This window comes from Haemaphysalis longicornis, unplaced genomic scaffold (genome assembly GCF_048455015.1).
Source record: "Haemaphysalis longicornis isolate Haplotype H1 unplaced genomic scaffold, Haemaphysalis longicornis Haplotype H1 scaffold_12, whole genome shotgun sequence".
Lineage (NCBI taxonomy): Eukaryota > Metazoa > Arthropoda > Arachnida > Ixodida > Ixodidae > Haemaphysalis > Haemaphysalis longicornis.
In genome coordinates, this window is record NW_027526225.1 from 4,758,259 (window position 1) to 4,774,940 (window position 16,682).

Sequence of the window (16,682 nt, forward strand, 5' to 3'; positions counted from 1 at the left end):
TAACGTGCGCTGCGTAATTGGACGGGGAACACGGACAGTGAAAAAGACAAACCATACGATGGTGCGCATCATCGTATGGTTTGTCTTTTTCACTGTCTGTGTTCCCCGTCCAGTTATGCAGCGCACGTTATTATCGAATTAAAAAAATAATGAGGACGCTAAAATGCTGATTATCACACTGCCTGCTGCTAGAAAAATGTCTCTAGTTGTCATGGACTCTTTTGTTTGGCTAGGCGTACGTGTTTCTTCCACTTCAAACAAAACACAGAAAGAGCTTTTTTTTTTTTCTTCACAGAGCACGGTTGTCTACACCACTCCGACTGAAAGAGAGAGAGAGAGAGAGAAAAACATCTTTATTTGCCCTTCTATAAAGGCTTCTGCATTGCTGGGGGAAGGAGCTGCTGTTACCAGTCGCCCCCAAGAACTGCCTCAATGTGTTGGAGGTCCGTTGAAAGACCTTTGTGCAGCCACCGAGAATACAAAATCAAGTGCCCTTCCATCTAACGACGACGATCGTCGTCGAACGCAAATTTTTGTCGCGAGGGAGTCCCTGGTTGTCGTCCGAGTTCAGACTTTGTCTCGTTGAGCTTTGACTTCGACTCGCACGCAGTTTGGACTTTTGATCGCAGTGGCTTTGACTTTGACGTTTCGCCAGTTGATTTTGCGCTAAGAAATCTTTGCGCTCAACCACTGTTTTTGTCAGACGAAGGGGTGCATGATTTTCCCGTCTAATTTTGCACGTCCATGCACCTCTCTGTCGCAGAATTGTGCAATGGGATAGACGTCTTCATAACGCAAGGGACCCAGGTTCGATTCTGACCACGGGAAGCGTTTCAACCATCTTTCACTTCATCCACAATCATCATCATCGTAATCATCAGAGGAAGTTGGCTTTTCTACAGCGCATTTTCGCTTTCGCTTCGCTTTCAAAAAAATTACTCCCACCTCCCCTCGCGGGAACCCGTTTGTAGGTGCGACGCATAGGGGGTTCCGTTGTTGTTTCTGTTAGGTTGATTCTCCCATCGCGTGAAACGTGCCGTCAACCCCCGCCGCGGCTATGACACAATGTGGCGCGCCTATGACGCAACACAATCCACTTTAATCCAATCCAAGCCAAATCCAATCGAATCCGATCCAATGCCCCTCGCGAGAGAGTGTTCACTATCGGAGAGGAGAGGGGGTGAGCGGCGGAGAGCGCAGCTCGCGCGGCGAGGAGAATGGGGGAGGGGTGTGGACGGACAACAACAACGCCGTATGGAGGGACAAGGCGGGTGAATGAGATGCAGTCGCATCTAAAACGGCGTTTCTCCCCGCAGGCCCACGTGGGGCGTGGCGTGCCAGGCGGAGCGGACGAGGCGGTGGTGAAGGCCGTGTACCAGGAACTCGACCTGCCGGCCCACTACGCCAAGTACCGCGAGGGAGCCCTGCGCGACCTGGACGCCCAGATCGGCCAGCTGCCCCCGAAGCTGGCCGAAGTGCTGTGCAGCCAACGGGATGCCTTCCTGAGGCTCGACTCTCCCGCCTCCTAGCCACCTCCCTTCGTTCGAGGGACCTGCTCGTGCGCGCTGCTAACCTATGTCGGGCTGGGATCTTTTCCACCTTCCTGAACTGTGCCAAGCACGCAGTGTTTTTGGTGTTGATACTGGTCATTTTGCACCGACATTTTGATGGCAGGGATGCAAGGACAATAATTATTATTAATCCCTCGGTTTTGATAAGTGTATGGGGTTGGTCACAATTGTTACTACTGATGCTAATTGCCTGCGATGGTGTGGAAATAGTTTTTGATTGATGCGTATTTATTTTAGAGCTGTGGGTATATTTCTTTGTTTGATCCTATGAAGATAAAAATCACTGAAAAAAAAATAATTGAACACACACTGTTTTGTGAGTGACAGCAGCAGTATAGTAGCTTGTGATTTGTTGGAAGATTTGCGTGCAATAAAATACTTTGTAGAAAAGCCATGAGATGTCTTTGCGCGAAGAAAAATGGCGCCGAGGTGTGCTTTTCGTTCACACCTGCCTGTATGGGCAACATTTCCCAAGAGTATGTGTGGCATCTGAACGTTCTTTCCACAAACACCAATGAATTCTTGGCCAAAGTCCCTCTGCCAGCCAAATCATTGCTGGCATTGTACTAAACCGTATACGCAACTATTTTGCTTAGCATGCAAGCCTCGTCTGGCAGTTCAACACTATTTTTTTCTCCCCTGGATGAGTGGATGCGTCTTTATGAAACACTAGGGACTGACCATTGTATCATTCTACTCCAAATCCCTCACCAGAAGATTGGTACTGCCCGTGTCACTAATTGGAACAATCTTTGCCGCACAATACCGACCGCCTGATAGATGGCTTCAAAGCTTGAACCTCCAAATTGATTGAAACAGCCCAGAAACACACTACTGAAATAACTCTAACGGAAGACATCCCACTGACGAAGCACATTTCCCACACTTCTGGGATTGCTGTAAAGTAAAGGGGTGTGAATATTAGAAACTTTATGACAAAGTGAACAACGCAATATTCGATTCGACTATGAATCAAATAGTTTTGAAAAAGCTTTCAAAGTATGTTGAATTTCGAAAACACAAATGGGCAGTTTTGACGAATGCAGATATAGGGTTTTGTTGAAAGCAAGACACGCCCCATCAAAATGCGGGCAAGCTTTATTCGTTGCAATGAATGAGAACTGGTTGGGCACATGGATGCATCTCGCCTTGAGTGCGTATGATTAACAGCCACAAAAATGCACCTACATTCTCTGCTAGTACAACGACAAGAGGTAGGTGCTTTTTATTGACATTATGGCTTCTCTCATTCACTGTCCTCAATAAACAATCAATCAATAAGCACGCTGACAGCACCAGCAAGCGACCAGAGACGGGTATTTTAATACTGGGCATCAAAGACAAGAGGTGAGTCAGTTGCGTCTGAGTCCGCGGTACAAGTGAGCACTTGCATGCTTGGTCTTGGTTGCAGGTCCCCTTTAACCTGGCTTGGGTTTGCTTTACACCTTCGCTGACACTGGCTTACCCCAGTGTAACACACCCACTGGTCGAGAGTGCACCTTACGGCACTGCAAGCGGTTAGCTTCGCTGCACCCAGTGCGTCAACAGTGCACAGTGCACAGGATAGATGATAAACACGAGAGAAAAAGAAAAACAAAACTCCACTAGCAAGATAAATGCAACATCTGAACACGAGGCTACAGGAACACACAAAGTGACCGACAATGTTCAAACACTTTGAAACGTAGAGAGCAGGAAGAGGGGGTCAGGTGTTTCAGATCGAAGCTTGTGACGGGTTCTTGGCTTTCGAGAAAGGACCACGGCAGAGCTGCTTGGGGCTTAGCCACACGCGTGGCGTCTGGTGTGTTCGGCAGCCAGCCTGTTGAACAGCTCCCTCTGGTACTTGAACTGGTCCGCCTGCCAGGCAAGGGAAGGGAAGAGAAATTTCAAAAATCCCTTTTTGTTCTCAAACCTGGACAAAGGCACTGGATTGAGCACAGTGTAATAATGAATGCCTCTTTTAGAGCACTGCACGGGCCTGATTTTAAGGCCCGAGCCCAGCCCGAGCCCGACCCGGGCCCAGCCCGGGCCCGGGCATTTTTAAGTGAGCCTGGCCCGGATCGGCCCGGTCATTTATTTTTGCGCCTAGGGAGGGCCCCCGTGTGTGTGACCAGGCCCAGTTTTAGACACTGAAGAAAATTTGTTTATTATATTTTTTCAGTGTCTTCGTAGCAGGCAGTTAGACGGAGCATCTAGTGTACAAGCACATCATCAACTGAAATGCAAAAAATAAGGGTTTAAAAGTGCACGTAGTTTAGCTTATGTCGTCTACAGTTCACGCCACAACGGCGTAATAATAGATCGTATTCTTAATGAGAGGCACCATCAACACTGATGACCAGACTCTTGGCAACTTCACTTGGTGGCACAAGTTGGTATTGCTAAAATTTTTCGCTCCGCATTTGAATCCGCGAATGTGTACATGCGTTGAAATATTTTACCTGCAGGGGTTGCTAAGCGGTAGTGCTTCTCTAGCACGTGAGTTTGATTCGCGGCCACGGCAGCCGCATTCCCATTGGTGCGACATATAAAAGACATGTACACAGACATAGGTACGCAGCTCCAGGTTGCCTGAATTAATTCTATCCCCGCTGGGGCATTCATTGTAATCGTGTCTTTGGTATGTTATACACCAAAATATAAAATCGTGATGCAGTACATAAAATGTCATTAAAATTACAGTATAGTGACTATCAGACCTACCAAAACACGTTTTTAAAACATTTCGTACAACTAACATCAAGAACCGCACAAAAATAAACTCAGAATATTCATTTTAATGCTCTTTTCTACACTTCGCGTCGGAACTATTAGGGGCCGGGCCTGTGAATTCAAGCCCGAGCCCGGCTCGGGCCCATGGCGTCGAACCCGAGCCCAAGCAGTGCTATAGCCTCTTTGCTAAGGAAGTTGTACACTATGGGAGCATATATGCGTGCATATTGCATGGAGGAAAGAAAGCTTAGGAGGGGCCGCGCTGGCCACCGGCACATTGGGAGAAGTGATGTGGCTTCTTAACGTCCACTGCAGGCCGCTGGCAACCGTGTCCTAGCAACGGCATTGAAGGCCAACCAATGGCCGGCAGACAGAGACGAAGCAGATGACAGTGGTGTGAGTGAATGCGGGGGAGGTGACGCGTGAGTGCAAAATACAGGCAAAAAATGGCTGCCTACAAAAAAGGGCGTTTCCGGCTTCAGTGGAAGTGACTTCAGGGCCTCTCCTATGCTTTTTCTTTCCTCCATGGAATATTGCCATATTTCCACTACCATCATCAGCCGCAAGCAAGTGAAGGAGACTAGAACGCTCGAGCCAGCGCTTGGCATCACAAACTCTTGGTTGTAGCTTCAAGTTTGCAGCCATTAAACCGGCTCTTTAGCCTTCCTCTTTCAAAGCCCCAAGTGTCATTTGCGACAATATATTTGGACATGTGCAACTGATAAAGTTCTCAACGATAGGCAGCCAATCTGCGCTCAGCGTATCTGCTGATAAACTTTTGTAGCTTTTTTTAGCTACAAAAATACAGACAGGAGGAGAAATCTACTTAGCTGAAACAGATTCACTTACATCATGCAGGAGATAATTGGTACATCTTCTGCAAGCCTAATCATGTCTGTACTTTCAAAGCACAATGAGAACTGTTTGATGTCACTCGAAAAAACACATGTGGGCCCTTCTATTGCTAGTGCAGGGAAAAAACTGACACGAAACAGGAGCCAGACAAGCCCTGTATAAAACTGGCTGCACACCAGAAAAAAGGGAGACAATGCATCGCCCCCCAAAAATCCACTTTGATTTCACTTCCATCCTCGTACGGCAAAAAAATTTGCAGCAGAAGGCATTTCTTATACCCCTGTCACACGGGCACTTTCAATCGCGATTGAAGTGAATCGCGATCGAGTTCTCGAGCGCGCTCGACACACTGCCGCTGCTACACGGCCCGTTTCAATCGCGATTGAAAAGCTGCACCAGTTGCACTCGTGTACGCCAGATGGCGTCAACGTAGTACTTGGTACAACTGGTAATAGTTAACCGGGAGCATAAATGCGACGGGCAGATAACGTGGCAAAGCGGCAATAGACAGTCTTGCATAGACTACGGCCTGGTCTCAGAGCACACGTACGAGCGGTTGAACCAAATGACGATAGATGAAGAAGGAGAAAACAGCCTGGGTAGCGACCACAGGCGTATAATCCTAAAATTTGACAGTGGAGGGGCTAGGCAGGAAACACCGGAGGTTGGGCTCCCGAAATTGAGCGAAAAGCAGATAGCACACATCGTCAATAGCATCGAAAGAGAATTAGAGGCCCAGCCCACGAAGGTGTGGGAATATGACGAGGTTGTGAGTTGTATACAGAAGGAAATATACAAAGTAAGGAAACAAAACCGCTGGAGGGGTAAAAGGAAACCACGAAGCTGGTGGGACAAGGAAATTAAACTGGCTATTGAAGAGCGACAACGGGCTTCTAGATTGCACAGAAAGGCAAAACAAATGGGATATCAGGAGGAAGAGGTGCAGTTACGGTGGAGCCGGTACCGAGAAAAGAAATTTGAGGTGCAAAAACTAGTACAAGCAAAGATTAAAACTGCGAGTGAGAAATGGGTATCAGGTATACGTAAGAAGGATAAGAGTGCCCCCAAAAAATTCTGGAATCATTTAAAAGCATTAGGAACGACGACTAAAGAGGCGCAGACTCAGATACAGGACGGGGACGGTAACGTTCTCCTGGGGGACAGCGCATTAAAATACCTACATGGAGTCATAGCAAATACTTTCGGCCAAACACGCGAGATATTGGCTACCCGGACACAGGTGGCCAATAGAAGAGCGACAGATAAAAAATTCAATATCGAATTTTTGGATTGGAAAAAGGCAGAACACAGTGTTCCTAAAAGTACGGCAACAGGACTGGATGGTATCCCAATAGAGATTATCAACCATTTGGGACCAGCGGGAAAGACGCACTTGTATAGAGCCATCGAGCGCGCTATAAAATCAAAGAGGATTCCCACGCAATGGCGCGAAAGCAGAATGAGTTTGATTTATAAAGGCAAGGGAGAGAAGGACAAGTCGAGCTCTATAGTCAGTGCTCTATAGATTAGCTATACAAGCCATAAAAGTCGAGTTGTTGAAGTGGGTGGAAAGTAACGGTATTTTAGGGGAACTGCAAAATGGATTTAGGCCGGGTCGACGCTTAGAAGACAATATTTTCGTAATAACCCAGACCATCGAAATTTCGGCAGCACAGGGCAGACCAACATGGCTACTGTTTCTGGACATAAAGGGACCCTATGACAACGTAGATAGGGGATTGCTGTGGCATATACTGGAAGAAGAGGGGATTGGGTCAGAATTTGTGGGGCTGCTAAGGGCAATATATGAGGATAACAAGGCGCATATTACATGGGAAGGACGTACAGGCACAGAGCCCGTGTACATTCGAAGAGGTTTAAAACAGGGGTGCCCCCTTTCGCCATTGCTGTTCACACTGTACATTAGAGGAATGGAAAGACGATTGGAGGAGAGTGGATTAGGCTTTGACTTGTCGTACCGAAGCAATGGAGAGTTGGTGGAGCAACGGATTCCGGGATTGATGTACGCGGACGATATAGTGTTGCTGGCAGATAATGCGGAAGACCTTCAAAAACTGGCCGACATTTGTGGGGATGAGGCAACGTACCTAGGCCTACATTTTAACCCACAGAAATCTGGAGTCATGGTGTTCAACGAGGAAGCTCATACAGCACCAATAAGAATTCAACAGGAAGCCATACCATTAGTAAATAAGATACTTGGGGATCTGGCTTAATGAAGGAAAAGGCTACCTCAATGCCCATGAAGAACACCTCAAACTGAAAGGGAGACGAAATGCAGCAGTAATGAAACAGAGCACTTTGGGGATACAATAAGTACGAGGTAGTGCGAGGCATCTGGAAAGGGGTAATGGTGCCGGCGCTCACGTTCTCTAATGCCGTATTATGCCTAAAGTCCGATATCCTGTGGGGACTGGAGGTTAACCAAAAGGCAGTCGGCAGATTAGCACTGGGAGCTCACAGTAAGACTACAAATGAGGCGGTACAAGGCGATATGGGTTGGGCTTCATTTGAGGCGAGGGAAGCGCAAAGTAAGATATGTTTTGAGGAGCGGCTTAGACATTTAGATGAGAAGAACTGGGCAGCCAGAGTGCACAGGTACATGTACCTTAAAAGTGTGGACACCCAATGGCGAAAGAGGACGCGAAAGCTGGCGACTAAATATACCTTGACCGCGGCAAATAAACAAGGGGGGTCAGTTAAAAAGCAAGTGAAGGAAACAGAGACGCTCATGTGGAAAGAGAGGATGGAAAAGAAGGGATCGCTGGGAATCTACAAAGCAAGCAAAAAAGAGATCCGGAAAGAGAACTTTTATGACAACAATAAAGGTAGTGCGTTGCTCTTTGAGGGGCGGGCTGGCTGCTTGAGAACTCGAACCTACATGAGCAAATATTCGTCCCAGGATGAGACATGTGTTGTATGTGGCAGGGATAAAGAAACAATCGACCACATAGTAATAGGATGCCAAAAGATTCAGCCGGATAGAATTGGGGGCAAAGTCCTACTTCCTGAGGCACTGGGCTTCGCAATTGATGGAAGCATTAACTGGTCAACAGTAGGTATTACTAAGCAGCGGCTAGAGTATTGGTGGAAAAAAAGCAGGGAAGTCGATAAAATAACATCCCAGCCAGGGGTAGCGGCAGGGCAGAATTGAGGGACTAAATTTAAATTCAAACTACTAAGATAGGCTAGATGGCGCACGCCGTCACCCCGATTCAAAGGGGAGGCCTTTAATCATCATCATCATCATCAGCCGGCGTCTAGTAACTTCTCGCGGTCTTAGGTATGAGTAACTATGTAAATATTACCTCACGCTTATTTGGGTGAAGTTATTTGACACAGTTTGTGGCGTTGCAGCAAACTGTGTCACCTTCTGTGTCACTACTGAGCGGGGACGAGAGTATCGCCGCTTTCGTTCGATCGCGCTTGAGAAACCAGGATTGAGTTCGAGCAGGATCGAGCTCGATCGCGATTGAAACTGCCGTGTAGCATGCGCCCGATTCGGATTGAGCTCAATCCGGATCGACTCAATCGCGATTGAAAGTGCCCGTGTGACAAAGGTATTACACAGTGTTGAGAAGCAGTTTTAAAAACGCCTTGGCGTATTGGTTCAAGCGCAGACCTCACTAGGGAAGCGAAATCAAATTGTAATGGTTTCAGGGTGGCCAACTTGGCCATGTCCTGGGTACGATGAAAACAAATTGGTACTTCGTCAGTTTGTGTTCTTTTACATGAACATACTTTAAAAATAAAGTCCCTGTCATTGAGGCAGTTTCGTTACATCAATAAAAAAAATTCCTCAGGGCACCAAAGTCCGCCCACAGTCATAACTTCCCCAGGCAATACTTATCGGAAGACTTTTTTTTACCGCACTGCTACATCGTTCAAGTCTTTTCCTTTGTCTTTTAAAGACGATAGTCTTTCTTGGGCTACTTAAACCCAGAAATTTTGGTCTGTCTGTCTGTCTGTCCGTGACTCAATTCAGCCACCCGGCCAAAGTAGACTTGATATTGCGCAATAGTCTTATTATACTCACAGCCACAAGTAAACGTCTAAGCCCGGTTTATGTGTTCATACTTTTCAACTTTGTTGAAAAAGAACACGACATTACGCAAATATAAGACAGGAAATTAGTACACAAGGGATATTTACAGTGTTTCTTTATTAAAAAATTAATGGATGCTTGGTTTTTCGATAGCAAATGATATTCTACATCTACTGCAGAAAAGCGCCACCTCCTGGCGGCACATGAAAAATCACGCGGCAACAGCAACGAAAGGTTCTACTAGCTAGGTTCCACGTTCTGCTTGGAACGCACGTGGAGCACGGCCACGCGGCTCTATAAACCTTTTAGTCGGCCGCCTCCATTCCCGCGCGTCTCCTCCGTACTGCAGCACTGGCATCGAGGAACCTGGCCTGTAGCAGTGGAACGCGGTAAATTCAAATCATTTAGCGCAAACCTTTAGTGTATTTACCTTGAAATGAGCGCAACGGTACAGGAACAGCATGAGAGGTGAGCAGAAAAGCAAAGGGGGGCATTTCCTTGGCAAATGTCTACAAAGACTATCGTCGTTTGACGACATTTGCAACGAAAGGAGCAGATACGCGGCCATTTTTGGCTCTCCTTGCCGCACTCTCCACCTCCAGTGCTTCAGTGTTGTTGGCATGTTTGTGTGTTCCACTGCACTTAGCTGGAACAGACCTGGCGGTACACCCTACGTAAAAGCACCCTCTGTCATGATACACAGCGGGAATCACTTTGACGGGCAAATTGACGGCATTTCAAGCTACCGCCCTTCTCCTTGGCTGGGCGCTCGTGTTATTTTCAGGTGCTGTCACGTGCACAATGACGCATGCACTGGGCACTGGGCACACCTTTACTCAGCCAGAACAGTGGAGCAGCCGTGGTGACGAGGCAGCATGGTCATCTCGCACTCCGGAGGCCGGTGTTAATTTACTTTTACTTTTAATTTAGTTTGCTTATAGGAATCGCCTTAAGGCTGACTTAAGACTTAAGTCTGACACCAGTCTGAGCTTCACTTACGTGTTTCTACTCTTTGAGCTATCAGCCATTTTTGGAAACATCACCCCTCAGTCGACCCGCCCGATTTTTGCGTCGCAGTGCATCAAATGATCCGCCTTAGCAGATGAGCATTTGAGGAGCACTAGACGCTCCGCGATTTCTCAAAAATGAGGAAAGGCAACTTTTCATTGACAGCGGCGTTCGCTCTGAAAAGAATTTGAACTTAATCCTTGCGAAGCCCGGCTTCTTTGATTGCGTCATCCAAGTCGAGAATGTCCTTGTCACAATAAAAGAGTCGGCAACTCGGCGAGTTGGTCATTACGCCGGTTCTCTGCAGTGTTCTCGTAAACAGTGCCACATGGCCCCACTCGAAGTAATTGAACTAGCCTTTGCTACAGCTGAAGTCTGTGTAGCTGATGAGCGAGGCAAGTGCATCCACTTTTTCGATCATGGTTGCATTAATATTGGGAAGGTCGGCTGGTAGCTGTTCAGATGGTCATCTGTGGCCATGGGATCACATAAGTTCACTGGCACAAAAACCAAAAAGAAGAAGATAAAAAAAATAGCTGCTCTCTATATAACACGACAGTAACCAGAGCGTCAGTTGCCTCTCTGTCACGCTTTTACAAAAGGAACTACCATTCCTACATATGGATTGGCTATTGTGCAATAAACTTTAGGTGCAACCACATCACATGCCGCGTCTTTCTATTTTCGTTTTCCACTGTTACATTTTTACATTGTAAAGGCCAACATTAAGACCTTCGAACTGAGCACAAGAAGCTTGCACCGACAGGGCCGCATTGCTCTCTGCCGATAAACTGGGAAGTGAAGAAATGCAAGCAGTACACTTTTAAGAGTGAAGCTCTTCAGCAAACCATAATTTTTCGTGTCCGCAGTTAAAAATACTGCAAAATTTTCCGAGCTCGCGCACGTGAGCGCAGGCCTCGCGGCGACCGCCCGGCAATTAACAAAACCAAGAAAATGCCTAGCACTCAGGTGTGTGTACCTCGCGACGGCTGCCCAGTGTCCCATGCGCAGGTTTGTCAAGCCGATTGGCCAAGACTGGCCAAAAAGAACTCCAGCGTTCGCCGTAATCGTGACAACACTTGCTCGGAACGAGAAAGACACGTCATAGCGTACACCCCCTCCAAGTTGATGTCCAATGATTGTCACTTCCAAAAAAATGACAGAGGCTCACACTTATACCAACAATGATAGAGTAAAGGTCGTTGCGGCAGCAAAGAAGAAGCAAATCAGCTATAATCATGGACTGAAACCGTCAGGATGGTTGTGAAGGTTGCCTGCAGCTCCGCTACCTCCAAGTCTTACGCATTAGTGTGGTAGTCCTTCATTTCTTTTCGCCGCTCGACAATATTGTGCGGCCACTCACCAGTTCGGGCACCAGCGGATCGTCGGGATTTGGCTCGGCGAGCAGGGAGTGAAGGGATAGGAGGACCACCTTGATGTTCAGGGAAGGCTTCCAGCGACCCTGCGCGACACCGTAGGTGCAACAACTGTTTCCGCAAGGCCAGCGGCATAAAATGCCGCAGTAGATTTAAGTGCACCGTCAGAGCTTTCGGTGGGTTCACTTTTCACTTGGATGTATTGCAAATAGTTTCATGCTAATGTATACTAGAGGGAAGCTATCGCATGTTGCCACGGCAGCTAGAAACGTCCCTCTACCTAACCCAGCTAGCTTGGCTAGCCACATAGCTTTTTTATTTTCTCTCAAAGCCACAGTCGACAAAGGATGAAATTTTTTAAATGTTGGTCTTGCATGAAGCTTCTAAAGAAATCCCTAACAAATGAATCTCTTGGAGCTCCACTTTTTCATAGATAAATCAATTTTGGCTAATCTTTTACAATAACATAGCTTTTTTTTTTTCCAGCTAGCTTTCCAGCCTGTTGGCGAACCATGCTAAGTAACGATAGAATGTTCACACCCCGTACATGACGGCACTCCACTGCCAAATTTCCCTCTAGTATGCATTAAACAAAACTCTATGTCGTCCCTCTAGTATGCATTAAACAAAACTCTATGTCGTTCAGTAGAGCAGTCTATTCCAAGGGGCCTACGTTACAGCACTACACATGTGCAGGCATCGAATATCTTTTTATCCCCAAGAAAAGCGAGCGATTGTGAGAGCCCACCTTAGGAGGCATCTGCAGCACGTCGAGGCAAATACGCCCCGTGTTGTCCACGTTGGGGTGGTACACGGGAGTCTGGAACACAGCCACGGGCGCCTCAAATGGGTACCTGCAATGCAGTGCAGTGCAATTACGAACAATTGTGCGAACAGACGGTTTGATCACCACGCGTCACTTCACGATGATTTGTTCGAGCCACCTCCAGTCATTTTCCCTCGCCGAGACCACTCCTACAAAGTTAAACGCACAAATTGCCACTCATCTGCCTTTGCCCGGTCTTTCATTCCACGTACCATAGTCGAATGGAATAATCTACCATCTCATATCGCTTCTCAAAAAGACAACACGAAATTCCAGGAACTAATTCAACAGCTAACCTAGCACTTTCCTCTTCTTTTTGGATTTTTTTTTCCCGCCCTTGAAATTGTGTACTGAACATTTTTATTTTTGCTCTGTATTTTATTTTTGTTCTTGTTGTTCTGATAGATTGTACATCGTGTCGTGCTTGAATTTGAACCATCTGTATTATATTCCTGTCTTTTTTGTTTGCTATAATGATTTGATTACTGCGTTATCACTTTTTTCAAGTTAACAATGTGTATTTATTTGCGTTTTCAGTGTGAACGTTCCTGCTTCTTTTTGTTTATTTTTTCCGCTTTACTGCGCTAATACAACACGTGTGCTATGTAACCCTCCTATGTAATACCCCCTCACGGGGGCCTTTAGGGGTATTGTGAATAAATAAATAAATAAATAAACAAACAATGGTTAAGAAAGAGACTGGAGACTGTGGACCTTGTTCGTCTAATTGCACCGTTGTTTCCACTCACAATTTTTTCCTCTGACAGGGTGCATGCTGTGTAAAAACAACCTTCCCTTCCCAGTAAAATTAACAACAATAAAAAAAATTTCAAATTTCCGGGGTTTGACGTGCCGCCGAAGCGATGCCTGGGTGTGTCGTGATGGTGGGCCCCAAATTAATTTTGATTGCCTGGAGATCTTTAACGTGTATTGAAGTTTTGACACTGAGACATTATCCCTTTTTGCCTCCTTCGAATGAAGAACAAACTAAGTGCAAACAGTACAAGCGAAACGAAATTGCCGCAGCAGTTAGCTGTGATTTCGCGCCAGGTTCTTCTGTAGCTGCACTAAACCTTGTGGACATTAGTGCAAGCTGTAGCAGGTTTTTAGGGTGCATCAGTAGCACTCGGAGAGGAGGAAGGCCTTGGGAGGGGGTAAAAAATGCTCGGCTCAGTAAAGAGGCAGTTTACATATGCAGAGCATTTGTCAGTAAGAAAAAAAAAAATGAAACATTGACAGACGGTTTGATTATGGCAACTGCGGAAAGTTGTGCGAAAGTGGCATACATTTTAAAGCAATGTAGGTATGTTTCCGCTAAAATAACAGCACGAACTGTCCAGTATCCACCGGATATTAGGCCTAACGATTTGCTTTGAGGTCTTACGGAGTCAACGGGTGCCTGCAGTTTGGCTTTTTCCCGTGGGTATCAGCTGACGATGTTGGGCCTCTAAGCAGGCGTGGCACCTAATGTTCAGGCTTAAAAGTTTGATTCATTCGAAAGATTGCCTCGTTAGAACAACACTGGCACCACTTTTAATGCAAACTTCACTGAAATAAGCCCTACAATGAAGGAAAAAGCAAATTACCAGGCGACCCACTAGCTCATTTCCTGCACTAGAACCTATGACATACTATGGGCAGCCGTGCAATTGGCTGAGGCCGGCAAAAAGCAAAGTTAGGCAGAGCTTATAAGCTTGCCGAACGAGCTTTTTGCGCTTTATTTATTGCATATTCGCTTTATTTATTGCATATTCTTTTTATATCAGTAAGAACGGTGGGGTAAAAAATGGAATTTTTGATTGATTGATTGTAGGGTTTAACGTGCCGACGCAACGCAGGCGATGAGGCACGCCATAGTGGAGGGCTCAGGATTAATTTTGACCACCTGGGGATCTTTAACGTGCGCCGAAATCTCGTACACACGGGCGTTTTTGCTTTTCGCCTCCATCAGAAAAGCAGCCGCCGCGGCCGGGAATCGAACCCGCAACCTCGTGCAACAATGGAAGTTATGAACGCACACGTAAACATAGAAGCACCAGTGTGTACTGCGTGCACTATGCTAGTTATCGCTGCACAGCCATTTAGCATGTTGAGCTTACACTGGCCAAATGGCATAAGCAACATAACCTTTTGTGACTATTTGTCGAGCATACCCGATGTTTCACGAAACAATTACCATCAACAGTAACAAAAATTAACCAGGTACAAATCCAGTAAAAAACAAAGCAACTGCGGACAGCGGTCCTGAGTGGTACCGTGCCGCCATCTAGGAGGACTGGTGGTAAAACAGGCGTTTTGCCACTCGCTGAAACCCTAGTTAGCATACTAACGTTTGCTTATAGTTATCTGCCCTAGATATATGTCACTTCAGACGTCACACACACGATTCAGCAGGATAATTAAAATTTTGCCTTAAATTGTTCCATTAAAAGCATTGTTTGCTGCCGGACAAGTGCTGGGGGCAACACCAAATCTTTCGAGCAAAACAAACTTGTATTTTGCATTCCTTCATGGCCCTTAAGCATTACGCCACCTTTTAGTTAAGCCTAACATCGAGCTGCGGTCGAAGATTGATTGATTGATTGATTGTGGGGTTTAACGCGCCGACGCAACGCAGGCGATGAGGCGCGCCGTAGTGGAGGGCTCCGGATTAATTTTGACCACCTGGGGATCTTTATCGTGCGCCGAAATCTCGTACACACGGGCGTTTTTGCTTTTCGCCTCCATCAGAAGAGCGGCCGCCGCGGCCGGGAATCGAACCCGCGACCTCGTGCTCAGCAGCGCAACGCCTTAGCCACTGAGCCACCGCGGCGGGTCTAGCTGCGGTCGAAGACGTCTAACGCGGGGCCGCCGCCCCCTCCCTCAGCTGTGAATCAAACTTTCGATCAGCAAGCGAGTTATCAACTGAAAACTGCGGGAGGCTTTTAATGAAAGAGGCTTCGACATTTTCACGAGAATTCAATAGTCCAGTGAATTCGCACAAAAAAAAAATGCTACTTCCTATGACAGACAGGAACTTGACGATGATGGGGGACGCTGGAAACTCAAACCTTTGACAGCCTTTCAAAAATATGGCTAACTGGCATGTGACGTCGACTACAGGTAGCAGTGCTTTTTAAAATCAGGCTCGGGTTGACGCCCGTATCACTTATTAACATCGCGCACGCCCAATATAGAAGTCTCGACTGCATGACCACGCGCGGTCGGTAGCTCACCGATATAAAATTACTATAAACAAGCTCACCTTTCTGGGATGCGGATGCTAAGTTTGAACGTCCCGCCTTCATAGGGCGTTCCGCTAGCTCCCGTGATAGCTGCAATCAAGGAAAGAAAGAACGAATCTCGAGCGTCAGATGACGCGAGCCACCCCGAACCACCCTCCTGTTTTCGCGGTGTTGTAACTTCGGTTCGAAATACTTGCCAGCTTCAAAAGTGTCCGTCGTATCGGCTGCCAGGTTGCACACGATGCCGGGCGGAAGCTGCGAGCTTAGCATCTCCAGTTCTTTCGCGAGGCGCACGTTACGCAGCATTGTAGATGAAGTTTACAGAGGTTGCTTTGGTACTTATCCTGTGAACGTGTTGCAACAATCCGTTTACATGTTAAGGTGTCCGAAAATTGCCGCACAAAGCCCTAATTTTTCAATCTACAACACAACTACACACATTCGCGATTCGCGCGTGCTGGTGGGTGCGTTCTATTTGCTTTGCTTTGGTTCACTGGATGGGATGCGCCTGCCCTAGATTTGTTCAACAAAGCTGCACTAGGCGAACTAGTGCAGGTCCGGTGTTGCACCATGAGCACTTTGTTGGTTGATGATGACGGTACTGTTACAAACCAACGGTCCGCGGGTGATGTCGGATATTACACAATAAGTCAATATATCTTAGTTGCAGGTCACACACCGCTTTTCTTTTACCCACGCGCTCACGTATGAATTCAGGGTGTCCCTTGTGCTCCTTTACGGCACAGTTGTTTCAACCAACGGTCTCCATGGTTGCCCTGTCTACGGCAAGCAGACGACATCGCAAGCAGGTTGGTTTGCCCGCTGGGTATGCCCGTATCAGTGCTGGGAAACAATAATTTGACCTGCATTCTTTGCGCAGGTGGTGGTGTATGAGCTCATGCATCAACGAATCTACGAGTGGTAAGCGCATGGAGGAAGGTAAGTGCCTCGTCTATTCAAACAATTGTTGAATATTTTGATTAGTGTGCTCACAGCTCAGGAAACAAAACAGTAAACAAAACAAGCCTCAAAACGACTTATCTA

General features: G+C 46.8%; 2 protein-coding genes across 2 annotated transcripts in view; one reads left to right on the forward strand and one right to left on the reverse strand.

Moving 5' to 3' along the window:
- The window catches only part of LOC144162301 (farnesyl pyrophosphate synthase-like), a 20,033-nt gene extending 18,068 nt beyond the window's left edge, over nt 1-1,965 (forward strand). Inside the window, exon 5 of the mRNA XM_077692777.1 lies at nt 1,317-1,965. Coding sequence (XP_077548903.1) covers nt 1,317-1,529 — 213 coding nt within the window. The 3' untranslated portion in view covers nt 1,530-1,965. The remainder of the gene's footprint in view (nt 1-1,316) is intronic.
- On the reverse strand, nt 1,795-16,136 carry LOC144162304 (ubiquitin-conjugating enzyme E2 T-like). The gene is made up of 5 exons (XM_077692781.1): nt 15,836-16,136; nt 15,659-15,728; nt 12,337-12,442; nt 11,576-11,674; nt 1,795-3,428 (listed from the first exon to the last, which is right to left on the reverse strand). Exons 1-5 carry the CDS (start codon nt 15,942-15,944, stop codon nt 3,351-3,353), a joined length of 462 nt encoding a protein of 153 aa, XP_077548907.1. The 5' UTR covers nt 15,945-16,136; the 3' UTR covers nt 1,795-3,350.
- Nucleotides 16,137-16,682: the final 546 nt, after the last annotated feature.